Source organism: Scaptodrosophila lebanonensis, unplaced genomic scaffold (genome assembly GCF_003285725.1).
Source record: "Scaptodrosophila lebanonensis strain 11010-0011.00,11010-0021.00 unplaced genomic scaffold, SlebRS2 tig00000001-arrow-pilon, whole genome shotgun sequence".
In the NCBI taxonomy this organism is placed as follows: Eukaryota; Metazoa; Arthropoda; class Insecta; order Diptera; family Drosophilidae; genus Scaptodrosophila; species Scaptodrosophila lebanonensis.
The window spans coordinates 12391841-12416437 of NW_022060529.1; the positions used below are offsets into that span (position 1 = coordinate 12391841).

The window sequence follows — 24597 nt, forward strand, 5'->3', positions numbered from 1 at the left end:
TGGCGTAGTTTTTGACAGTTTGGGGACTATTCTACATACATAGCTTGTTTGTTATTATTTTACAACAATCCTACTGCTCCAACCAACCCAAACAAAATCTCAGAATGAATATAAACTATTTCCCACTTTCCACCCTACAGAAGCTAAATTTGATAGCGATATGAAGAAAACCTCCTCGCTAATTAAAAATAATGATGGTTTGAGATCATTGATATTTATATTCCTTTATTTAGCTTTCCTGCCAAATAAATGTTCCTTAAAATTGTACTTCCATGACTATTTTGAGCTGTTGAGTGTGAAAATTTGTGATTCTAGATTCTAGGTGTTCACACAGGAAGAGGAAAAGAAAACGGAACGCATTATAAAACTCATATGGCAAGTAAAAACAGAGCGCATATGCGAAAAATGTATTGATCTCTTAGATCTACAAAAATTCATTTAAACAACAATAAATATCTCAAAACAGTCTGGCTTAAGCTTGTTTTCTGTAATTATCGAGTGCAGTGTGTAATTAACACAAGTTTCTAAGCAATCCTATATAACACCTTTTTCATCCAAAGCTACATTATATTGATTGAAAATACTATACTACTTACACACTCGTATAAGTATCTAAAGCAATGAAAACCACAGAATTTTAACTGGTTTAAAGTAAAAGTAAAATACGAAATTTAATACAAGTAAAAAAAAGTAGACTTAAGAGACAAGTCTACGTAGAATAAGAATAGGGAAATTGCCAAAAATGAAGAATAAACTATTTAATATAATGTGAAACTAGCTTACGAATATAAACTACAGTTTCATTATAATATATACTTTTGTATTTGGTCTGGTATAGTAAGCAGTTCTTGGATATTGTTCTTGATAATGAATGATCTATTGATCACGGATACTCTTTCAGATACTTAACAACTAAACTAGCTATTTTAACAAAGTTAAATCCAAATTCCGACTGAAAGCTAACGACCCCTTCTCTGAATACGCCTATGTCACTGAGATACATGAAACTATGTGCATATTTGTATGCGTACGTATTAACTAGTCATATGTTTTGGTGCAGTAGTTTTCCATTTGATGGTCCCTCACTCATCTCGAGACACAATCATGGCATTTCAACAAATTTGTAAAAATCTTTTCAGTGGTGCTTTGTTGATCACAGCGGGCATCTACTTGAGTATATATGTATGTATGTTCAATCAAGCACATTATGATAATGTACGCAAGTACATAACAACAATAACGCCTCAGTGAGGGATGCCGTCGAATCAGCTGATTTTGCACAATTTGTAAATGTTCGCCAAGTGCAATCCCACGATTAATGCTAATTCTGAATCTGAATTCCCCTGCTGACAGTAAAGTAATCAAATATTTAAGGGGCAATCTAGAAGATTCGGTGTAGGTCGGTTCCACCTAACGAAGATATCATTAATGCCTGACTATGTACATGTATGTAAATACATACATATATACTCGTACTTAATACTTCCATATACTGTTTACTATATAGTGCAAACTGGATGGATTACAGAAACAATTAAAAAAAAAAACAAGTATATAAATAAGTACGATAGCTTCGGAGTGGTGCGCCGAAACATATTTACCCTTATCCGCATTTAAATAGCATATTAACCTGTGTAATATGTATTCATACAACAAATGTTTAATTTTGGGAGACCTGATCATTCCTCTGGCAGCTTTAAAACTCAACATTGACTGAGAAAACATTTAAAAACAAAGAAGCTAATGCCAAATTGTCCTGTGGCAGCTATTGCATATAGTGCCCCGATCAGGCCAATCTCTGCAATTGATGTTTGCTTAAAAATAAGCCTATGAGCATAAATCCAACATAATGTTATTAAAACTATGAAACGAGTTTCCATAATGTGCTACTTATATGTATGTATGTATATGCATAGCATGTAGTGTGGCAAACCTCCTTCTGGGCGTTACTAATATCAGACCAAATGCAATGTACCCTTTGCAAGGGCACAATAAGAGCAGATAAACAGGCATGTGAATAGCAGTGAAAGCCGCGCTTGCGAGTTTTAAATTGAATACTCAATATGGGACAGAGACGGACTCAATTATGGCCCACTCAAATACCCCCGCTACCTCCGTGTGGGGGAACACATATGTCGCAGACCGCTTGTCTGAGCGCAGAGAAAAAAAAAACAGTACGAGCACTCAAACAGATCGTCAAGCCGTCGCCCAAGCTATAAAAGGCTGGCGACGGTAGCTGACAATGAACAGTTTTCTTCTGGAAGCCTACGAGCAAGCATTATTTAATAATTTGTCTCCGGTAAAAGTTTTAAAACACAAATCCTTTTAAAAATGAACAGCGCTGTTGCTATTTTCCTGTGCGTCGTTATTGGTTTGGTGAGTAATATCGCCGACTGTATAAAATAAAGTCCATATAACCACATATTTCTGATACTAAATCGCAGGCTTCTGCCACCGAATACAAACTTCGTACAGCCGAGGATCTGCAGAAGACCCGCAAGGAATGTGCTGAGGCGAACAAAGTCACTGAGGCTTTGATTGCCAAGTACAAGACCTTCGAATATCCCGATGATGAGATCACACACAAGTACATCAAATGCATTTTCAACAAATTCGAGCTCTTCGACGACACCACTGGCTTCAAAGTAGACAACCTTGTGAAGCAACTCGGCCAGGGTAAGGACGACAAGGCTGCTCTGAAGGCTGACATTGAGAAGTGTGCCGACAAGAATGAACAGAAGTCTGATGCGCCCACCTGGGCATACCGTGGCTTCAAATGTTTCCTTGGCAAGAATTTGCCTTTGGTCCAGGCAGCAGTTCAGAAGAAGAACTAAAGAGCTGAGAATACCGGTGTAGTTCTTGAGGTAGCCCGCTATGGAGCCTTAAGGAAATAGCCAGCAAAGGATAAAGATCAATCCAACAAGCCACAAACGCATCATCTATCCCAGACCAATTATGAAGCGCATTTAATATTCAATCTTAAATATTTTGGCTTTGCACCTTTCTCTAATAATAAAAAAGATCATTTATAAATGAGATACATATTTGCTTTTTATTTAATATATGTATATATATTTTTCTTTCAATGTTAACTCAATATTTAATATATTTAAATTATTGAAACGTCTTCTTAGGGGCTTCCGCTGTTTTTAATCCATCAAGTTTATCCTCTCCTCAGTTCCCCATCCTTCTCCCACCCAAGGAAAGGCATAAGTTTGATTTTTGATTGGATTATATTTCATATTTTCAGTAAAATGAATTTGCTCGTCTTCTATATATATTTTTTCAAATATATAAATTAGATTTTCAATATTTTTTTATATTGTTGCTTCTTCTTTTTTCCATGAATCTGTAGTTCTTTTAATTTTATTTTTTGCATCCTTTTTTATTTTGCCTTCTTAAAAACTTCTTTTTTATGCACTTATCGTGTGGATTTTTTTGTGTTTTTTATTTTATCCAACTTTTCTTTTTTGGTTGTATTATTTTTTCAGCAGTTTTTGTATTTATCTTGTTTAAGAGTGGCTGGTTCTTGAAAAAATTAAAATTTGTGAAAGGGGTGTTTGGTGTTGGGTTCTTCAAAAAACATTATAGCCAAGTTAAAGATATTTTTTCCATGTTGATTTCTTTTTCATCTTTTCTTCTATTTTGCGCCTGTTTTGTAAATTTGTTTCGTTGTCGTGGTTGTTTTTTTTTTTTAATATTATTTTGTTGGCATCTTTTTTTATTTTTTCTTTATTTTCTTTTTATTTTGCAAAGAAGTTTTTGGCAATATAATAATGTTTTTTGAAATTATATAGTAAAAAAATCTGAAATCAAATATTAATTGGGTTAAAAATTTATCACAATAAACCTCACAACTTTCATTGCATTACATACATATGTATATGTACATACATCTAGACGTACATAAGCCTTTACAAGTTTAGAAATCAAAGCACGGACTCTTTTTTGTTGTTAAAATCGACAAATTTTTTGACAAAGTGCATTTTTTGTTAACTCATTATAACAAAAAAGAAAAATCAGACTGAAGCACCCCAACCGGATTATGAGAAAACAACCCAAAATCACTAGGATTATTTTAACATAGAAACCCTTCTTGGAGAAGTCGGAAAGTTAAGGCTACAAATAGTTTCCCTATAAGCTCGGTGAATATCTAAACATATTAGGTACTGCATTCTCAAGTAATGGATTATCGATAATGCGATATGTATGCACATATTGCATATTTTGTTTAATCTATAAATCTATACCCGAAAAAGGTATACCCCCCTTTTTGCCTTAAAATTTTTACTTACCTTACTAATAGTTAAAAAACAATAATCAATAGGGTGCATAGTAATTTGCGCGGCCACGGTAACCTCTTCTGAAACGAAAAACAGACCGGAATTAGCGAATACCACTCAAATGTAAAGGTTGCTTTAACATACATTGCGCGACGGGCGCCTCGGAAGGTTGTATGACAGCAGGCACCACGTGAAACACGCGCTCCTCGACCACGGAAACTGCCCCGGGCGAACCGATTTGTGGTGGAAAGTCCAGGGCGATTAGTGCGCTTGGACATGACCTATAAGAAAAAATGGCAAAAACAATGCAAAAGACATTACATGTATATCATTTTCGTTTTAAAACACACCTTAATTTGACGCCCTCTAAATAGAGTCTCGTTCATGGCCAATGCAGTCTCAACATATTCCTTTGACCCAAACTCAATATAAGCGAAGCCCTTGGGATGTCCATCAGCCTTATTACACAAAATCGTGACTCGATTTATGGTGCCGCAACCATGGAAGTGGGCTTCCAGTTCTTCGGCAGAGGCTCCATAGTCCACATTACCTACATACACGGACCTTGTGTCAATTTCTTGCTTTTCTTCAAGGGATAGTGGAACTGTGGCCAACCCGGTTGTGGATCCACCAGCCATTTGCTTATCCACTTCAGACTGCATTTGCTTTATTTTTTCAGCCTCCTCCTCCATTTCTTTGACGCGTGCCTTGATGGCTTCCAGTTCAGGGTCAATTTGCATGCTGGATTCCTCCTTTTAATTGTATATTTTAAAGAAAATTCATATACAAATTCTGTTAAATATATGTTTTATGCAAACGCCCAAAATGCGATGTACAGAAATTGGTCAAGACAACAAGAACAGCGACGCTAAGAAAATGGCTGCCGCTTTGGCGTTGGGCTTTGTTTAGTAAGCTTATCGAAAGCTTTTACTGAGAATTGCGGCGCGCTTTCGGATTTGTAGCATAAAACGAGTTTTTCGATGCGAACACTTACCTCGGCTTCCGTCACAATTTCAGTCTCCTGTTCGCCGTTGGTTTCTTCCAACGATTCTAAGAGCTGATCCTCGCTTAGGGTAATATCTTCATCGGCCATTTTTGTTTACTTTTGTGAATTGAATTTGTGTAGTGGTGAGCTTTGGTATAATGTTTACTACGTTTAACTTGCCGCGTTAAAGCTTAAAACAGTACCGTAGGTAATTTCACTGCAAAGAGAGTGGATGTATATATTTACATTTGTATTATAAGAGCGCGTGAGAATGCGGGCGTAGTTACACCAATTGCACGTTAAACAAATTTCTTAAATACAAGGTTCAGCTTAATATTGTCGTCAAAAATATGTAGATAATTCCATATATGTATGTATTTTATCAATGTGACACACTTTATAATATCTTACGTCAAATACAAAGGCAAGTCCCGCTGACGTTTCGCTCAAAATGGCCGCTGCCCAGTGAAATTCCGCACGCTCTAGCTGGCCTTCTACCGAACGATAATTATGCTAGTTTATATATTTAATAGCTGACTGTGTAATTAAATATGAATTTCACACGTTTGCAACCACGCACGGGATTAATAAAATAAAGCAAAATTTGCTGTATGTTCCTATGAATAATTGTTATTTACAAAAATTGCTGCCACCGAAATAAACTTGTCGACGCAGCGAAAAAGGTATTCGCCTCATTTTCAGGGGTGAATCAATGATAGCTTGTATAAATTATCGATAATATTTCAAAGCATGATATCTTCGCTCTGAAAATATCGATAAGCTTGCGTCTCTAAGACAATGTGGGATTTTGGCTACGATGAGCGATTCCGACTCTGATTACGAAGAATCTGAATACATTCTTTACGCTGATTTCAAGAATCATTTGGCCCCACAGGAGCTTAAGCGTGAAAATACCGCCATAAAAATCATTGGGATCGAAAGCGAGAATCCAGTTGCTGAGATAAATGGCAATATATTCAAAGGTTTATTTAACTGATGTATTAAGTTGCACACAAATACTGACGAATTCATTTACAGGTAATTATGATATGGCCATAGGCACCAATGTGTTTTTCCAAAAGGATTTTGATGTAGTACCAGGCGATCCTCTGTTCGAAAGCACCTGCCGGCAACAGTATAAATACGTAAGCACATCAACCAAAGTAATAAACTTTGAGCGGATCTACATAGAAAAATTGCCTCAAGAAGAGGAGGCAGTTCCACAAAAAACCACAAACACGCAGGAAGGTGGACAACCTGCCGATGAACCGGAATCCTTGAAACTGAAAATTAATTATAAAACAGCAGTTAAGAAATTCGCTGACGAAAACTAATTTTGTTATGTATCTCAGTATAGAGAAGCATTATGGAAATTTTAGTCGAGGATCCCGAGCCAGCAATTAATTCGCGGGAGTTTTTCGCCGAGTACAAAAAAAAAATTACCAAAGGAAGTAGTCAAAAAGACAGCACTGTTCCATTTTATTTTGCGGCTACATCTCCTGTTTCCGCTGAGATAGAACAAAGTTGTCATTTGGAAAATATCGCTTCGCATGATGATAACGCGACCATTAAATTTGAGCCTGGAATCGAATGGCAACGTTTGCACTTCGTGAAACCACAAACCTCTCAACCCATACCCAACCTCTACAAAGCCATAAGTCTTCACAAGAAATCATCCAAGCATAATCCGTTCTTACGCTCCCAGTTTTGCTATCGACTGTCCACAATGCCACCTTCGATTGAACAAAAGCTGCATGATGAGTATGAATTAGAGTTCACCGTACGATTTTATAGACCGCCACGTGCATCACATCGTGGCTACAAGGTGGAACATCCCGTTTTTGCCGAAGAATTTTTGTGCTTAGGTAGCCAGTATTTAACAGATCTCCGCGACAAAATTTCATGTGTTTGTAATGGAAAACAATTCATCGACATAAGCAATGATCCAGAGGCGCCCTTACCAGTTTTGGAAACAAATCCGGCCTATTTCTTCATACATGACACATTCTACAACGATACTCGCAATCCAAAAAATTGCAACTATTCCGAAACAGTGCTTAACTGGGCACCTACAGCACTTGGTAAACAGGGCGAGAATTTTAAGGTAGCGACAATGGAGACGACCCGTTTTATAGATTTAACCGTCAGTCTAGGCACTCCGATGCAATACTTACACCACGGAAACTGCGAGCATCTGTTTGTCATCTCGCAACTGCAAGTTCTAACGCCGAAAAGTAGATGCGTGAGTCGTCAGACATTTTCACCATTTATGCGCTCATTTAACTATTTCAATCGTCGTACCTGCTTTATGTGTGGCTCGCGCAGATTTTATTTTATTGTTGAGAAGTCAAACCGACAGCCGTTCGACCCTACGTACCTGTGCCGTAGTTGTTTCTACAATTTCCACTACGTGGATGGTAAAAAGATAGGTGAATTCAAGGCATATCGTATATACGACCTTTCTGACGAAGTGGAAAATACACAAGATGAATACACCCAAAGCGATCATTCTTATGACGCTGATACCGACTGAACATATGTAAAGATATTTTGTTAGGATTCATTCTTTATTGTAATATATATTCATACGTTATATATTTTTATGTATTCTTCATACCGCCAAATAAAATACTGTAACAATAATGGTTGTTTTTTGAACGCGATTATACACTTCTTATCGCATATGTACATTTGCACTTTTAATAACACTACATATAGTTTATACATATATACGAATATCAAATTGTAAAATGTGTATACATAAGGAATCATTTGCAAATAGATAAAAATATCTTGAGCTACACTGTATTGCAGAGCTTACACTAACAATAATAAATTAATATGATTATGTTTACACATTACCTTAGGACACATCAAGGAGCTGTAATGTTTCTACACACATGTATGTATGAAAATCACCATCGGCAACGATATGGCGGTAGTAGACGAACACAGATAGTCTAATTTTGACCATTGCAATAACATTGACACTTATATTCGATTGTTACACTGTACATTTAAAGTAGCAATACAATGATAGAGCTGTTGCCTACATTTTTAAGTTTATATATAATTATGGTACAATTAAAAGCATACATGCTAATGTACATATGTTAGATTTTGTGCTTTAAGTTGCCTTCCAGCGTAAAAAACATGGAACAAAATTTCAATTAATATGTGCGCATTTTAGTTGCAACCAATTGCGATTTGGTTTAAGTTTAATTGTAGCACATCTCCGCCTGAATGCAGACAAGTTAGTATATGTTTTAGCCAGCTGCCTCGACATCTTTGGTTATTTTGTGCATTTATATTTTATTTAAAGCTTATACCAAGAGAGGCAGCATTTCCCTGCAATACCTTCCACTCTCTAACTCTGAAATACCAATTCACGCTCTACAGATAAATACTCAATCATTTGAGCAGGCACTGGCAATTCAGCCAGCTCCTCCATGGGCGTATGACGCTGTAGAACTCTACGACACAAATCCTGCAATTTAGGCATGTTGAGGTACCTACTAAGCGGATATTTTAAAATCACTGGAAATGGCGGCTGCATTTCATTTGTAACTTTGACGAAACACACGAAATTGTCGTTGGTACAGCGATGTAATATATCGTCAATCATTTCCACAATTGACTTATATTTAAGTTCTTCAAAATGCCAAAATTCATCCCGATATTCTAACCTATAGTGCAGCGTTACATTGACAATACGAAAGCTGAGTGTAAACCCACTGGTTTCCGAGTCGCGAACAAGAAAAGACCCTGTTGGCTTACCGCTCAATTGCCGCTGGGAAACCTTGCGCGAAATCTCACCCCAATACCACACTTGACTGCAACGATATACCAGTATTAATAGTAAAAAGTTACAATAATTGGCTGCATACGTACTTGAGCATTTCAGAGCACGCCTTATACATAACAAGATTTGGCGGATCCTGTCGCTCCAGCCATTTCTTCCTTATGAACCGCATATAATCGTGCGTAAATGGTAAAGGAGGCTCAATGCGAGGGCGTGCCAAGAATTCATAGGTTGCGTCGGTGGTACCACAATCCGCTTCACAGTCGTCGCCCATCGAGTGCCAGTTACGTAGTGAACTTAGGCCTAGGCCCATTTTCTTCCGTATGCGTTGAAAAAGTGTTTTTTTGTCCTTACGCTTCCGTAGAGTACCCCCCTGGCTACTAGTTGCTGCGGCTAATGACCCGTCCACGCTGTGGCTTGACCCAGCTGCATGCTCTGCCACGCAAAGGGGCTCGTTGTTGTTATTCTGAACCTGAGAAGCTTGTGCACCCGTAAAGCTGGAACAGGGCGAAAGAGTCGCTGTGGATTTTTTTCGCCTCGTTAAAGAATGAAGCCAGCTACGTTTTTCTCGTCCTGTTGAAGGCGTGGCGTCGCCTTCGCCATGCTCGCCGCTCATGTTGTTAAATTTAGAGATGGACTTACAGCCCGTGTTTATCACATCATAATTCTATATCAGAACTGTGAATAATGCTACATAAAGATAAGACCTTTGTTTTTGGTAATGACCCTGTACAACAAGGGTCTTTTGTGTATTTGACGAGTTGGCAACGCCACAACAAACACGGTGCCAATCGGGCCGTGAGTCCCTTTAACCCAACCCACACTCACGTAATATTAACTAACGAGACAATATTAACTCGTAACACAGCACTTATTTTGTACAATATTTGAATTAAAGACAACGATCCACAACACAGCCATTATGACCAGGCTACACACAGTTCTTCATGTTCAGACAACTGACAAAATAACTTCCAAAGGGATAGATCCTTGGGATGAAAAACTGGGGCAACAGATTTAGTTTAAACAAAATCAATGCTTCATATATTTTGATATCATTGAAAACATGCTATAAAAATATCAACAATTTCAACTGAATCATTTATCGATTAGCTCATTTTTTAAATATCGAGAACCCTCTGTATTCATACATACATACAATGTAATCATCTGGCTCTGAGCGCCTGCTAATTTTTGTCGTTTCTGAAACGACCAAGAAACAAAAATTCAACTTACTGTTTTATTAAAATGCAATACTCGGCCATTAAAGTAGATCTGTCGGACTTCTTCAGCGATAAGCGGAAGTGCTCTCTATTGCTAATCGACCCTGAGTGGAAGACAATAGTAAATCTGATTCAACACATCGAACATCTTTTCCATCTTGTAAGTAAACGCAAAATGCTTTTAGATTATAAATTACACAGATTTATTAATATTGGGTCGTGTTTATCATAGGGGAACATCAGTTTGCTAACAAACGACGGTTGTTTCCTTCCACCTCAAGAGTCTATCAAGGTGCTTTTTGCTCATTCGACGGAGTCGCTCAAGTAAGAACTACCTCCGAGACCTCGCTGTTGTACAGCTATTAATCTTTCACTATTGCAGGGCTTTCGTTTTAGATGTATGTGATAATGAGAATAGCTCAAATGTACAACCAAAACTCAGTCAAAAGCGCAAAAATCGCTCTATAGAAGATACCGACTTTACAAGCTCTACACCTAACCAACCAAAACGAAGTAAAAATGGTTCAATTGTCTCACTTCCACCTGAATCATATATTGACGATGACCGGCAGCACGTACAAGACGCATCGATCGACAGTAAAAGCTGCCTTGCGGGCCAAGCTAGATCCCAACCCCAAACTTCTACTGCTTGTGCAGATAAATCTATGGATGTTGAAATAAATATAACCCAAAGAGAAATTACTCGTAATGGAGCAAATGAAAGTAAAATTTCGCGAAAATCCAAGAAAAGCGCCAAATTAAATGGTGCAAAAGTAAATGACAGTACAAATTCGCACATTATTTTTAACGATGATGATACAGCCTCTACCACTAAAGATACATCAGCTGCAACAGAAAGTATAGAAGAAGCAATCAAATTTCGTTGCCCATTAATGGAAGTTGATCCTAATAAACCACGCATATTTAAATTACCACACAAGTTAAAACAAATAAAAATATTGGAGAACATTTTATTGGCTGCTCCACCTCCATCAAAAGAGAAAGAAGAGTCTACATATTCAGTTCCGCTTGTAAACGAAGGAGCAATTAAGAAATCTGGAGATGAGCAATCAATGGATGAGGGCGAACAACTTTCAGACGCTGTTGATATTATAGAAAATATTGAAAAATCAATATCGCCACCAATACAGGATTGTACAGAAGGAGAAAGTACGCAAATATATTCAGAAGATTCCGATGATAGCGTTATGGTGCTAGACGACACTAAAGTGGACTCTGACCCGGATGTCGTGCCTGTTTCAGCTGGCGAGGGTAATTCTTTACTCAACCTATATGCAATAATATTTTAATTTAATTATTTCTTAGATCATGACATGATTAGGGATCTACTGCTTGACTCAATACCATTAACAGCACTGCCACGTGTAGGTGACACAACACTATTTAAAATACCCAAGCAGAAAGGGTGCAAAAAGTCCGGATTTACCAACTATATAGCCGGAGTCTGCTCTTATGTCAATTCTCGAAGCAAATTAATAAGTTTTACAATTTTAGGTACGTATGTATATTCAAAACGTACAAAATATACTAAGAACCAAATTCAATTCAAATTAATGTGATATATGTATTTCTTCGCAGCATGTCCCTCGGAATTCCGCAGTTTTCTTGTTCAATACAGTACAAATCTCGAAGACTCCCGTGCAAATGTGTCTACGGTAAATTTGAAATTGAATGAACTTGAAGAGCCAAAATATGTGGTTCCGGCTCTAGAATAATGTAATCCTCATTGTTTGTATTTTCGTACGATCAAATCAAATACAACTAACATATGTGTACATGTATATTTTTTGCAAATGGCAAATATTCCTTCATTTAATGTGCTTCTTTATCTGCTCCAACAGTTCGTCAGCTTCATCGCCGGATTTGACACGCAGTAATAGGGGTGTTGGTTTTGAATCATCAGCGGTCGGGACACACACCATCATAACATTGTTCTTGCCCATACGCTGACAGGGCAAACCTTCCGTCAGTATAAGATTGACCAGAATATTGCCTAGATTTGTGTCGGCACGTACAAGCATCTGTGTCTTGACCGAATCCTTCACGGGCTTTAAGTACAAAGTTCCCACACCTCTATCAACAAAATCGTTGTCCTTTTTGACAAACACTTTGCAGCGCTTCGAATAGGTGGCATCGTCTTCCGTCACCTTAGTACAAATCAGTGTCAATGTATATCCTGTTGTATATAAGTATGATCTATATTACCTGTTTAAATTCCACTTTCGGTGGGGTTTCATCCTCATCATCAGCACCGCCATTTGTGTTAGTCGTCCCAGCCTGCTGATCTGTGGTCGATTGCGCCGGTTTTATGCCAAAAGAAAAAGACGTGGCACCGGGTGTGAATGAGAAGCCACTTGTTGATGGCTTTTCCACCTCATTTGAAGCCTTTGAGAACGAGAATGTCGATGTACTTGGCTTATCGTCGTTTGAAACCTTGGAAAACGAGATGGTCGATGTGCTTGGCTTATCGCTTTTTAAGCCAAAGCTGAAACCATTCGTTTTGGGAGGTGATGCAGCAGGCTTAGTAGTTGAATCTTTTGAGGCGCCGAAACTGAAAAATCCAGGTTTGGGCGAATCTTCAGTTTTCTGTTCAGAGCCAGCCGATGACTTGGCACCAAAGCTAAAGATGTTCGATGAAGTAGTTGATGTTTTACCAACAGTGCTTGATGGCGAAGCAGATGTGCTGCTTGCTACTGCTTGAGTATTTAAAAACGAGAACATCGCGCTTGTCGTAGATGTGGCACTGCCACTTGTAACAGTGCAGCTTGGCATCTTGCTGGGGGATGTCGTTGCAAGTGAGATGTTGGCGGATGTGGTAGCCGAAGTCAACGACTTGCCAAACGAAATTGAGGGAGCTGCTGGTGTAGCCGCAATCTCCTTCACTTCATTATCAACACCATTGCGTTCTTGCAACGCTTTTAAATGCTTTTTGTAGTCGTCGAATACGGGTGTAAGGATACAATGTGGAGATTTGTCCATATTTTCTTTTAGGAATTGCATAACAGCGAAGTTTAAGTCCGCAACCATTTCATAATACTCCGAGTGACTCCCTGGCTTCTCAATTGAAGACTTTTCACCTTGGGAAGATGTCTGAAACACAGCAGCCGATGCCTTTGGAGGCTGGATTTCCATTGCCTTTGCTGTTTCAGTTTCCTTCTTGGCTGATGATGTATTACCAAATATTGAAGCGGGAATGCCGGTACCTACAGTACTTGTTGATTCTGTTTTTTGCACTCCAAACGAAAACATTGGAGCTCCTGACTTGGGCTTATCGTCTTGACTTGTGGTGTTCGAGCTAGCCATTAAAGAGAAAAGCGGTTTCACTGATTCAGTAGTAGTCGTCGCCGGCAATTTGCTTAGAAAAGCAAATGGAGACGCAGAGTCTGTTTTTACAGCCGGCTTTGTAAAACCTAACAGGAAATATATGTAAGAGGACATATAACAGCACAATTAGGACTCTTAATAAAATGCATCTTACCAGAGAAACCACTAAATACACTTTTACTTTCGGTTCGACCAGGAGCGTCCCCTGAGGCCACGCCATCAACATCAGAATCAGGACGATTCATTTGCGGGCGGCGGGCCTTTTTTATAACACGCGTTTTCATCTCTTCCTCCGATGCCGTTTTAAAAGTCCCACGCTCTTCTGGCTCCTCCTCCAAATCCCAGTTTTGATGATTGAGATCTGATGTAGCCTGCCTTTTACCAGCCATTTATATATTTATTTAATTCTGAAAACCAAAAAATTGCTATAACCGCGTTCGCCAGCCCAGGCATAGAGATGTAAGTAAAATCAGCGATGGGACATATTGATATCTATAAGTCTCTGCGTTCACTTCGAAGTTAGGAGATATTCACATAACAGTTACAGTATAGTTCCCCAACTTTATAATCGGTAAAAATAGGTTCAATGTCAGGATGGCATTGATAATTTAAAAAAACCTTGTATCTAAGAAACTTTTTAGAAGAGCGTTGTTTGTTTAAATTTCTTAACAAACACGATGCAATGTAGGAATAGTGCTTAAAGTATCGATTTTTTGAGAACTGATTCGATTATACTTGTCCGTAAAAGCATCGACGCTTATGTCATCTCTAACGCGACAACGACGACGCCAGCAGCAAATTGCAAATTGCTTGTTAATAATTAAATATGCAATAACTAATTTAAAAAGTGATAGCTATGAACAAGTGGCAAGTGCTTTTGACGATCTTGAGTGCAGTGTGAAATGCTTCAAACAGTTGTGTGGCGAAAAAATGATATTTTCCATGCAACGCTCATTTCTGTACTCTGTTGTTAATTGCGCTGCGAGTGAGAATCGCTGCTTCTGCTGGCAAGATGAGGCGAGCAAGTGGGCGAGTCGTGTTCGTTTTTGTCGAAAATGTGTACAAAAATAAACAAATGTCAATACGTAAATAAAAGTGCACCGATTGCGATTTAAGCCGAAAAAGCAATGCATACTAAAGTGTGAAACATAATAAATACGTGAACAATTCCAATATACGTATGTATGTATGTAAGTATACATATGCACTAATACCAAAACCACTAGCAAGACACACATACACGGCAGGCTTCGTTGTCCTTGTTCTTGTCGGTGCTTGTACCATTCGTACGCTCGTGTGATCCTTCGTTGTCGTTCGCAGCGGCAGCTGCAGCTGTGCCGCCTGCCACCGCTGGGTTGTGTTCAAGTTGCACATAAAAAAAACGTTCACACACACATTTGTGTCAAGCCGTCAAGTCCTTTATTTCTTGCTGCTTGCACTGAATGCCGTTATCGTCGTTACCATCGTCGCATTCATTGTTTTGCTGTGCCCGTTCGTTTACTAGCTCGTGCGTCCTTGGGCGTGAGTTGTTGTTACTGTTGCTCCTACTATTCACTTCGTAGCGTACGTAAACCAAAATTAAAATGCCGCCAGCATTGATTGGTATCTCCGAGTTTGTGGAGGAGACGCGCGATGATTACAACTCACCGACTACATCGACATTTGCATCGCGCATGCCGGATTGCCGTCAAACTATTGGAATTTTGGAAGAGGTAAGTGCACCTGAACATCTAAAACATGTTAAAATACCAAACCGCTATACCGATAAAGTGCTTAGAAAAGTTCAGGGTGGTTCATAGATGAGGCATAGACTTTTATTTTGATTTAAAGAATAAATAATCGCTATTTATTTCAAGAGACTATTATTGAAATACCAAATATGTATGAAGAAATTTGTTTTTTAAGTTTTGGTGATTGTTAGGATGCCCCTTGTAAGGGTAAAAATGAAACAATTAATTTAGTGCAGAGAGAGCCAAAATTATAAAAATAATTGGCCCTGTGCCAAATAAGCTTGCTGCCACACGAATTCCGGGCTATTGTAAAGTAGAAGGGTCCACATTTCCATACGCCCCTCTCAGAGAAATGACGTCGTCGTTTACAAAGCACATCTGTCCGCCTACTCAACAATTATAAATGCGATGCAAGGTGGTTTTCATTAAAATTTAAAAATAAATTCAAATTCATATTTTCTTATATCACTGCACCGGGTTAGAAATGTTTTGTTTCCTGTGCCACCGCGCCCTTCGAGTTACTATATGAACGTGGTGCACTTTTTTATTTTTAGCTAAGCTCATGCAGCTGTTGCTCCTTCCTCCGCTGCCTATTTTATTATTGTTGTTCTCGTGAGTGAAGTTTATGCTGATAAAGCACTGTACACTCATACTCGTTTGTGTATATACTTATGTATATATACTGTGTACATATCGCTTGCTTTGTACGTTCTGTTATTCTTGGGGCCGGAAGGACAGGCGATAAAGTGGCAAATTATTTGAGTATGTGTATAGTCACACTTACTTATTATTCACTATACAAGTATCTGAAAGAATACGACTGCCCTTGTATTTGGAACAAGTGACGTCTGATAAGGGGAAGCCCAACTTCATTATACACTTATGTGCATATAATACATTCTTCTATAGAACATAATTGTTTTCCTAAATCTCTGCGCTCCAATTCTTGCGATTTTTGCTTAAAGCGTTGCGGGCGAACGCTAAAATTAGCAGTCGGTACTCAGAAAATGCGCTACATTAGCTAATTTATTGAAACGGACTGGCTACGTGGTCGCGTCACCTCTTGATGAATACAAAGCATGCACATATGTACACACATTTAACTGATACATATTTATGCATAAAAGTAGCATGTTCAATAAACGTTCCAAATTGGACTCTGCACCCATGTGAGTTCTTAAAATAACCCCAACTTTTACGAAATTTGAAGGGTATGTAGAATCCAGAGCTTAAGGATATTGAATACCTTTTATATTTCCTCCATGTTTATGTATGCTGCAATATGATAATGAATTTTGTTCAAAACTAACTAACTAGATTTTTCGTGCTCTACTGGAGGCTAATAAATTGAATGTGAAATATTTAATTTAGTTGATGGACTTTTCTGCTGCTGCCTTTTCACCGCAACCTAATGACCTCGTTCGCTTCAGTTCTGAATGGGCCAAAGGTGTGTTTTCGTTTTAGCCGCATTAAATGCGTGTGGACTTTTGATTTAGCACGAACAGTAAAAATAACAGACCAATCAAAATAATCTTTTATTGCTTACGATTTTATAAAAACTAAAAGAAAACCAAAAATGTAAATATATTAGCATTGGCGCTTTAGTTCGAGAATTTATTCACATTATTTAGTCATACTATACTATATATTCAAAATTTCTTTCAACACAAACTAACTCATCCAGACGTAGCGTGAATTTTAGCTTATTAAAAAAGTTAGCCTTTTATTATCACTGCGCTGCGTTCAAAACTCGATTGTGGCAAAAAAATAAATAGTAAAAAAAAAAACAAACAAGCAAAAAACCAGTTAGTTAAGCTGACCAACGTGCATTGTGTTTGTATTTCTTGAAAACCTTTACACATGTATATGTACATATTGTTAATACTTAGTAATGGCCAATCATTGTTGGCTTTGGCATAAATATCGAATTGCCATCATAAACAAATTCTTTTGGAATGTAGATTCTAAACACTTGCACTACTTTAATCTAATCTTAATGACAATGGTCTCGGTTAACAGTTTTACACTACACTTCAAGCATAGAATATTTCCAATTCTTTAAGTTATTTAATTGCTTCAAATAGTTAGTAGGTTAGTATATTGTCTAACAATTCCTACTTCCTACATTGAAACATCTAAAAACTGATTGTTGTTTTCCTTATTTCCCCACATTCTTTAAAGAGCTTGACACAATTGCAAAAAAAAATGTTTCATCCACTAGAATGCTCAGTTCTTTGCCTGTTAACACACATTCCTAATACAATTTTCTACATATAATTTAATTGATACAAATTGAAGAGTCAATAGTTCAAATGCAATGTGAGAATAAGTGCAGGGACTGTGTGTAGGGGGAATTTTGAAATAGATTTATTATGAGTTTTCCTATTTATATATACTTAAATAGCTTTCGAGCATGTAGCAATGTACATTGGTAGAAATTTGTTTACACTTTAAGTGATACTTATTGTGTTGCCATTGATATTAGTTAAGAATATCACAGAAATGTTGCGCGTAAGAAAGGGGTACAATATTTTCACCGTCATACACGTAGATGTAGCACGGTTGAATCAAATGTGAGTTATTAAACGTAATAACTGAAATGACCTTGTCGCAAATTTTAAATTGCAAGCAAACGTCACAAATACATACTTGTATAAGTATATATATATGTATGTATGCGGAGGGGAAATTGACACAAACATGCACAATTGCTTGGAATTGCAATCCATCTTTGTCTATGGAGAACTAAGAACTAATTATATATACGAACTAGTATGCAGTTTCCATATAAGTATATACTTATAAAATTAAAAAAGGTTGCGTTTTTATCTTATACAAATTACAGCCTGCCAATATATGTGTATGTTTCTTTTACCACAAAAATCTCATCCAGATCTATTTATATGTATATATGTATTTGGTGCATTTGGCTATAAAAAAAGAAAAAAAAGAGAGAACTCTACAGTCGATCAAGCCCGAGGGAGGAGTGGGGGGGGGCCCATCGCAAAAAACTCAAACTCGTACTTTCTCGGTCTTAATATTGGTTATTCTAGCTCTTATACTTTCTGAGATCCTTGCATACAGACAGACAGGACGGATGGACATACCGACATGGCTATATCGACTCGGCTTGTCACCCTGATTAATAATATATACACTTTGTGGGGTCTGCCACGCCTCCTTCTGTTTGTTACATACATTCGCACAAAACTAGTATACCCTTTCACCTTTTGGGTACATGGTATAACAAGTACATGCGTTACATTCGGCATGGTGAGCCGAAGCTTATATATATATCCTTTAAAAAGTTCTATAAACTTACTTACAAAATATATTGTAATTGTCAGATTTTGTTTAATTATATTTTATTTTGCAGCGTATTGAAGATATCGGTATAAAAGTCCACCAGTCTAAATTTGTTTCAAATATGAAATTGAAAAAAGAAAAACCTAATTAAGTAATTGAAAGAAATAGGTGAACATAATGAAAATTGTTGCTTCACTTTCTTTTGTTTTAGCGCCTGGAGTTCGATCGCGAGGGATTAACCAAGCTAAAGAAGGCCGTTAAAGCCATACACAATTCTGGAAATAGTAAGTTGGCAAATAAATTGCTGGGTTATGTATCTAATCTATATGCTTAACAGCACATGTTGATAATGAAATGTTTCTGGTGCGAGCTCTGGAGCGATTGGGTGGCAAGGTAATTGATCAAGATGAGCCTGACATTGGTGCAGCTTTTCTCAAATTCTCCGTGGTCACCAAGGAGCTCAGCGCCCTCATGAAAACGCTGGTAAGCGCTAAAAAATAAAGCAACCAGAATCCCCGTCTCTTCATATATGTGTAAATATTAATCTTTCGACAGATGCAGAATATCAATAACATTGTCATGTTTCCGGTGGACTCAATGCTCAAAAGCGAACTGCGTGGCGTTAAGGGTGACATGAAGAGGCCCTTCGATAAGGCAGCCAAGGACTATGAGGCTAAGTTCATTAAAATAGAGAAGGAGAAAAAAGCTCAGGCCAAGGAAGCGGGGATGGTACGCACCGAAATCGACGCCGCAGTTGTCGCTGATGAAATGGAGAAAGAGCGTCGCCTTTATCAGCTGCAGACTTGTGAGGTGGGTGTTGTGTTGTGATACTTAAGAAAACATTATATTTTAAATTTGACTCTTTTGACGCGCGACTCTTATTCGCAGTATTTGCTGAAATACAAAGAAATCAAAACAAAAACTGGCATCGAGTTACTGCAGCATTTCATCGAGTATTATCACGCGCTCAATAAGTAAGTGTGCCTCTTCGTGTGCGGAATACTAATGCACCTTCAATGCGAGCACTTTTATATAACTATGATTTCGCTTGCTTACTACACTCGCAGTTACTTCAAAGATGGTCTACAAACCATCGAGCACTTTGGCACGTACATTGGCGATCTAAGTGAAAAGCTGCATGTAATTAAACAGAAACAGGATGAAGATCGTCGTAGTCTGCACGATCTGCGAACGCTGCTGCGCAGTACACCGGATTTTGAGCGCGTTGACAATGCAGCGGCGACAGCATCGTCGGAAAATCGCGGAGCCAGCAACACAGGCTACTCACTGCATCAGCTGCAGGGAGATAAACACCATGGTGTTACTCGGCAAGGTCACTTACTAAAAAAGAGCGAAGGAAAGGTCCGTCGTGTATGGCAAAAGCGGCGATGCCGTGTTACGAGTGATGGTTTTTTGGACATCTTTCATGCGGACGAATCGAAGCCACCGACACGCGTGAATCTATTGACTTGTCAAATCAAACCGGTGCCGGATGACAAGCGCGGCTTCGATCTTATTAGCTGTAAGTCAATTTCGTTGCACATAAACGTAAACTTGACGTTGTGATTTAATTACAGATAACAGGCCGTACCACTTTCAAGCAGAGGATGAGGTGGATCAAAAGGCCTGGATGGCCGTGCTGGTCAATTGCAAAGAGAAGGCACTTACAAAGGCGTTTCAGCATGCGAATCCGCAAATGAGCCCCAGTTTGGTGGAGCTTCAAAAGACTGTGATCAGGTATGCAATCAAGCACAGATCTAAGCCCCCTGTTGTTATCTTATTTTTCCTACCTGTCCGTCTCCCAACAGATACGTCCAGTTGCTGCCGGGCAACGATCGGTGCTGCGACTGTGGCTCACGCAATGATGTTACCTGGATAAGCCTGAACTTTGGAATACTCGTGTGCATACAGTGCTCGGGCGTGCATCGTGATTTGGGCGTGCATCACTCACGCATACAGAGCCTCACGTTGGATAACCTTACTACCGCAAATCTTCTGATAGCGCGTGCCATGGGCAATAGTACGCTTAACGATATAATGGAGGCGACGCTAGGAAGGGGAAAACTAACACATGAGAGTAGCATGTAAGTGAATGTAATTATATTTAGTTGAAATGTTCTGTATTATTTTGCTATTTTAAGGGAGGATCGATACGACTTTATACGCGCTAAATATGTGGCCAAACGTTATGTAATGCGTACCTGTTCCGATGACAATGACCTGCGTTGCGATCTGGAACAGGCCATTGTCAACGCGGATATGAGCCAGCTGTTGCAGGTCTGGGCCGAGGGCGCTGATCTCACCTGTTGTCTGCCCTCTTCAGATGCGGGCGAAACGGCATTGCATCTAGCTGTGCTGCGTGAGATGGGCTCGACGTTGCACATTGTCGACTTTCTCATACAGAACATGCCGCCTAAGGGCTTAAACAAGGCCACAAATCCGCCCGGTGTCCTAGATGTTACAGGAAAGAACACGGCTCTGCACTTGTGTGCGCTGCACGATCGACGAGAGTGCATGAAGCTGCTATTACGCTCAGGTGCCGACTACGAGTTAAGAAATTCACAAAATAAAACAGCGCTCGACATTGCCAAAGAGATGGGACACAATGGCTGTAAAGAGCTGGTAAGTGAAAGTATTTTATCAGATTAAATGCTGTGATTAATTATGTATATCTTACATTTATTCTGCTCAGATTGAATGTGCCATAAAACGAGAGAAGAGCGCCTTTGATCATATTAATACAGATTGGAATCTTCCTAACGAGGATGGGTCCACTGACTTTTCTGACGACGATACTGTTATTGATGAGCGCGTAAGTTGCTATCGTGGATCACGTGCCCCTTGTGCATTCAAATATACCCTTTGTTATTCTATTTCAGAAATCTCGTTCACGTCCGCCCAGTTTTGCTGGTGGTGACTCGCCCGTGCTGCGCTCACGATCGTCCACGTGTGATTCCATACAGTCTAGTTCTAGTCCAATTGCCAACTGTCCGAGTCGTCAATTCACGCTTCCGTCCGGCCTACCCACCTACACGCAATCCGCAGGCACCTCACCCAAGCAACACATCACCGTTGGGCAGTACCTGGGCAGCGGAGGCAACGGTGGCAACGGCAATGGCGGCGGTGGCGGTGGCGGTGGCTCCAGTCCTAGTTCGGCGTCCAGTCAGAGTGTGCGTGCGGCTCGGAATAGCATGAACATGAACGTGCAGAATGAACTGGCACACATAACTGGAGCACGGAAATCCACATCAACGGCTAACATGAACTCGCTAAAGAAACGTACAGCGCCGGCGCCACCGCCAGGCACAGTAAGCAATGCGGCCTCCAGTTCATTTTATGGCACACTGCCGCACCCGCCAAGGCACTCGCAGAATTTTGATGCCAATGACATACGTGCTATTAATCACAAGAACCAATCGTTGGACGTGGCTTATGGTACATTACCACATCTGCGCTCTGTGGAGAGCAGTCCGCGGATTTCAGGTGGGGGCGGAAGCTTTGGCTATGACCGATACGATAAGTCTGCTGTCTGTCAGGATCCCGGAGGCACAGGCAATGGAAGCAATAGCAATCTTATGCCAACAATGACAACTTTTGGTCACAAGCGCTCTCCTAGTGGCGAGTCGCTTAATCGTAATATTCATTTGGCCGGTGCCAAGTTAGTATTGCCTCCAACAGGGGAGCTCCCCACGCTGAAGCATGTGGATAAGTCGGCATTGACTCGACCCAAAATACCACCACCAGGACCTCCAGCAGGTTAGTGTATGCTCTTTGTAATAGATTTTTATTGTGTTCCTCTATTAAGATGATTTAGCTCTTTCTGAGTAAAATTTAAAACAGTTTTTCTAAACATCTTCACATTCTGTCTCGCAGAACGAGAAATATCCAATGGTCAATCGAATGAGAGCATCAGTTCCATGGATGAAGGTCCCATAGCGCCGCCGCGCAAAGTAAGTAACCCCTATGAATTTGGAGTAAAAGCGCCAAATAGTATAATTTATCACTAAGTTGTCCCTACCGTCTTTGTGTCTACGAGAATAGAATAACTTTTTAATATGCACCTTCTAATGTATTGTGGCAAAATTTCAGCGTAAGAACCAAAACTTGTTAAGAATAGCGCAGTCCAGCGAGGAAACGGTAAAGAATTCCGCATAAATCAATTACATAAATTTTGTGCATTCATTTTGCAAATCGCATAACTTTTCGCCAAAAAGTGTTCTGTTTTATTTTTGCTACTACTACTACTTCTTTACTAACTCATTGATCTCGAGCGACCTCTACGCTACATACTAATTGGCATTGCGTCTTGACCGTTAAGTTATTTCTACTTCTAACAATTGCCGCATTTTTATGTTTGAACTCGATGTTTAAAGCACATCGACAATATTCACTGTAATTCCATATTCGGGTTATCCTATTAAAATATTATAATTTATATATTAAATTAATATTCAATCAATTTACAATTTTAGCAATTATCTACGGATATGTTATTGCCTATTTTAAAACATTCGCCCATACGATATGAATTCAAAATCTAGTAATTGAATTGTGGCTTATAACAGTTCAAAACTTTTATTAGTTCATATATTCGTGTTTTTACATATAATATTATAAACATATTTTTGAAGGGCACCTTTATGTAAACACTGTAAAAGCGCAGTCTAATTGTTTCCTATATTTTAACTTGATAACTTTAAAATGGATGACAGTGGATGGAGTGTAATTTTGATTTTGAATTAACAAAATGTAATAATTATCCGTAAACTTACCAGCTCATGAATTTCACGCACTACGATTCCTGGCAGACGGATATTGATTCTTCTGGCGGAGGGCTGGATCATTCTGTTTCATCGAGCGACAATGACCGACTTAACTCGTCTCCTGATAATCAAGCGAAAAGCGGACTGGGAACAGCTACCAAATTTCACCATGTAAGTAGAAAACCCAAAAACAAACATACATACATATATTCAAAATAATTCCAATGTAATACTCGCATCGTCTATTGCAGAATGCTCAACGGCGCTGTCGCGCTCTTTACGATTGCATAGCCGATAACGATGATGAACTGGAGTTTAAGGAGGGCGAAATACTAATCGTGCTTAATGAACGCACAGATGATGAGAACTGGATGGAGGGCATTATAGAGGGTCAGCCAGCGCGACGTGGCATGTTTCCTGTTAGCTTTGTGCATATGCTCCCCGACTAAATGTAAATGCAACTCTTAAGAAATTTGAGTGTTTTTCAATCGTAATATTAAATAGGAGAGATGGTTTATTTATTACATCTTTATAACACAAGTTTAAGAGTACACTGCATTCTCCTTCAGTGCAGCAATTGATTTACTCAGTTTAAATCGTCTATGAAAATAGAGCAGACGGCACAGATGCATACAAAATAAATGCTTAACGTCTCAAGTATATCAAACTCATTAGCATTTCATTTTAAAAGCAACCAAAACTATTAAATTAAATTTCCTATATATTTTTTAATTGATAATTCATATTTCTACATTTATTTAAACCTAATATATATTGATTGAGCTACATATGTATAAGTAGACGCTGCTATGAATTGCTTTTAAAACTCAAAATATCCTGCAATTGTGTTATAATGTGTAACTAGCTACCATATTTACCTAATTTGCTAGCCTAACCAACATCACGCTGTGTGTAAAAGTTACTCCTTCTGTAAAAAAAAAAATCAAATGAAATTATGTAATGATATATGCTTAACTATACGCTGCCATATATTAACAAGAATAGCCGACCTGGTCTGGCGTTTTAAGTTACATAAAATATGTAATACTGTTGATGGATTTAAATGAAAGTTTATAAAACAACGTTATGAAAGTTTTCTCAAATTGAATGCTGCTTATCGCAATCGAAACGTAAAAATGGAAACAAAAGTATATTTGAAG

General features: G+C 38.7%; 8 protein-coding genes across 9 annotated transcripts; 5 read left to right on the forward strand and 3 right to left on the reverse strand.

The window, feature by feature from the left end:
* The first annotated feature begins 2258 nt into the window (after positions 1 to 2258).
* Positions 2259 to 3040, forward strand: LOC115628000 (general odorant-binding protein 99a). The gene is made up of 2 exons (XM_030523910.1): positions 2259 to 2376; positions 2445 to 3040. Exons 1-2 carry the CDS (start codon positions 2332 to 2334, stop codon positions 2832 to 2834), a joined length of 435 nt encoding a protein of 144 aa, XP_030379770.1. The 5' UTR covers positions 2259 to 2331; the 3' UTR covers positions 2835 to 3040.
* A 709-nt stretch (positions 3041 to 3749) lies between these two features.
* LOC115627438 (polyadenylate-binding protein 2) lies at positions 3750 to 5852 on the reverse strand. Its single transcript, XM_030523112.1, has 6 exons — positions 5680 to 5852; positions 5278 to 5485; positions 4634 to 5035; positions 4428 to 4564; positions 4296 to 4360; positions 3750 to 3806 (listed from the first exon to the last, which is right to left on the reverse strand). Exons 2-5 carry the CDS (start codon positions 5374 to 5376, stop codon positions 4321 to 4323), a joined length of 678 nt encoding a protein of 225 aa, XP_030378972.1. The 5' UTR covers positions 5377 to 5485; positions 5680 to 5852; the 3' UTR covers positions 3750 to 3806; positions 4296 to 4320.
* Positions 5853 to 5900: 48 nt separating this feature from the next.
* LOC115627452 lies at positions 5901 to 6622 on the forward strand. Its single transcript, XM_030523121.1, has 2 exons — positions 5901 to 6251; positions 6307 to 6622. Exons 1-2 carry the CDS (start codon positions 6086 to 6088, stop codon positions 6600 to 6602), a joined length of 462 nt encoding a protein of 153 aa, XP_030378981.1. The 5' UTR covers positions 5901 to 6085; the 3' UTR covers positions 6603 to 6622.
* Positions 6614 to 7900, forward strand: LOC115627421 (snRNA-activating protein complex subunit 3). Its single transcript, XM_030523095.1, has one exon. The coding sequence runs from the start codon at positions 6635 to 6637 to the stop codon at positions 7799 to 7801; it is 1167 nt and encodes a 388-aa protein (XP_030378955.1). The 5' UTR covers positions 6614 to 6634; the 3' UTR covers positions 7802 to 7900.
* A 24-nt stretch (positions 7901 to 7924) lies between these two features.
* LOC115627429 lies at positions 7925 to 9781 on the reverse strand. Its single transcript, XM_030523109.1, has 2 exons — positions 9160 to 9781; positions 7925 to 9101 (listed from the first exon to the last, which is right to left on the reverse strand). The coding sequence occupies exons 1-2, from the start codon at positions 9684 to 9686 to the stop codon at positions 8636 to 8638; spliced, it is 993 nt and encodes a 330-aa protein (XP_030378969.1). The 5' UTR covers positions 9687 to 9781; the 3' UTR covers positions 7925 to 8635.
* A 476-nt stretch (positions 9782 to 10257) lies between these two features.
* LOC115634056 (coilin) lies at positions 10258 to 12097 on the forward strand. The gene is made up of 5 exons (XM_030531599.1): positions 10258 to 10453; positions 10526 to 10617; positions 10676 to 11565; positions 11620 to 11808; positions 11893 to 12097. The coding sequence occupies exons 1-5, from the start codon at positions 10319 to 10321 to the stop codon at positions 12027 to 12029; spliced, it is 1443 nt and encodes a 480-aa protein (XP_030387459.1). The 5' UTR covers positions 10258 to 10318; the 3' UTR covers positions 12030 to 12097.
* On the reverse strand, positions 11987 to 14093 carry LOC115634053 (nuclear pore complex protein Nup50). Its single transcript, XM_030531598.1, has 3 exons — positions 13793 to 14093; positions 12520 to 13724; positions 11987 to 12461 (listed from the first exon to the last, which is right to left on the reverse strand). Exons 1-3 carry the CDS (start codon positions 14025 to 14027, stop codon positions 12123 to 12125), a joined length of 1779 nt encoding a protein of 592 aa, XP_030387458.1. The 5' UTR covers positions 14028 to 14093; the 3' UTR covers positions 11987 to 12122.
* A 401-nt stretch (positions 14094 to 14494) lies between these two features.
* LOC115629866 (arfGAP with SH3 domain, ANK repeat and PH domain-containing protein) lies at positions 14495 to 24519 on the forward strand. 2 transcript variants are annotated; one of them, XM_030526461.1, is made up of 15 exons: positions 14495 to 15350; positions 18886 to 18958; positions 19012 to 19157; positions 19230 to 19484; positions 19563 to 19648; positions 19742 to 20196; positions 20252 to 20411; positions 20483 to 20758; positions 20816 to 21296; positions 21367 to 21486; positions 21554 to 22430; positions 22548 to 22624; positions 22764 to 22811; positions 23450 to 23608; positions 23689 to 24519. In XM_030526461.1, the coding sequence occupies exons 1-15, from the start codon at positions 15222 to 15224 to the stop codon at positions 23884 to 23886; spliced, it is 3540 nt and encodes a 1179-aa protein (XP_030382321.1). In that variant the 5' UTR covers positions 14495 to 15221; the 3' UTR covers positions 23887 to 24519. The 2 variants fall into 2 exon arrangements, with proteins under 2 accessions (XP_030382321.1, XP_030382329.1); XM_030526469.1 differs by lacking the exon at positions 22764 to 22811.
* The last annotated feature ends 78 nt before the right edge of the window (positions 24520 to 24597 follow it).

Coding starts and splice junctions, on each gene's coding strand:
- LOC115628000 (XM_030523910.1), top strand. CDS start 2,332: ATGAACAGCGCTGTTGCTATTTTCCTGTGCGTCGTTATTGGTTTG. Junction 2,377..2,444: donor TGTGCGTCGTTATTGGTTTG/GTGAGTAATATC, acceptor ACTAAATCGCAG/GCTTCTGCCACCGAATACAA.
- LOC115627438 (XM_030523112.1), bottom strand. CDS start 5,376: ATGGCCGATGAAGATATTACCCTAAGCGAGGATCAGCTCTTAGAATCG. Junction 5,036..5,277: donor AAATTGTGACGGAAGCCGAG/GTAAGTGTTCGC, acceptor TACAATTAAAAG/GAGGAATCCAGCATGCAAAT. Junction 4,361..4,427: donor CGAGGCGCCCGTCGCGCAAT/GTATGTTAAAGC, acceptor TCGTTTCAGAAG/AGGTTACCGTGGCCGCGCAA.
- LOC115627452 (XM_030523121.1), top strand. CDS start 6,086: ATGAGCGATTCCGACTCTGATTACGAAGAATCTGAATACATTCTTTAC. Junction 6,252..6,306: donor AAATGGCAATATATTCAAAG/GTTTATTTAACT, acceptor ATTCATTTACAG/GTAATTATGATATGGCCATA.
- LOC115627421 (XM_030523095.1), top strand. CDS start 6,635: ATGGAAATTTTAGTCGAGGATCCCGAGCCAGCAATTAATTCGCGGGAG.
- LOC115627429 (XM_030523109.1), bottom strand. CDS start 9,686: ATGAGCGGCGAGCATGGCGAAGGCGACGCCACGCCTTCAACAGGACGA. Junction 9,102..9,159: donor GCGTGCTCTGAAATGCTCAA/GTACGTATGCAG, acceptor ATATCGTTGCAG/TCAAGTGTGGTATTGGGGTG.
- LOC115634056 (XM_030531599.1), top strand. CDS start 10,319: ATGCAATACTCGGCCATTAAAGTAGATCTGTCGGACTTCTTCAGCGAT. Junction 10,618..10,675: donor CATTCGACGGAGTCGCTCAA/GTAAGAACTACC, acceptor TCACTATTGCAG/GGCTTTCGTTTTAGATGTAT. Junction 11,566..11,619: donor GCCTGTTTCAGCTGGCGAGG/GTAATTCTTTAC, acceptor ATTATTTCTTAG/ATCATGACATGATTAGGGAT.
- LOC115634053 (XM_030531598.1), bottom strand. CDS start 14,027: ATGGCTGGTAAAAGGCAGGCTACATCAGATCTCAATCATCAAAACTGG. Junction 13,725..13,792: donor TGTATTTAGTGGTTTCTCTG/GTAAGATGCATT, acceptor ATTTCCTGTTAG/GTTTTACAAAGCCGGCTGTA. Junction 12,462..12,519: donor CGAAAGTGGAATTTAAACAG/GTAATATAGATC, acceptor ATTTGTACTAAG/GTGACGGAAGACGATGCCAC.
- LOC115629866 (XM_030526461.1), top strand. CDS start 15,222: ATGCCGCCAGCATTGATTGGTATCTCCGAGTTTGTGGAGGAGACGCGC. Junction 18,959..19,011: donor CATACACAATTCTGGAAATA/GTAAGTTGGCAA, acceptor TATGCTTAACAG/CACATGTTGATAATGAAATG. Junction 19,649..19,741: donor TATTATCACGCGCTCAATAA/GTAAGTGTGCCT, acceptor CTACACTCGCAG/TTACTTCAAAGATGGTCTAC.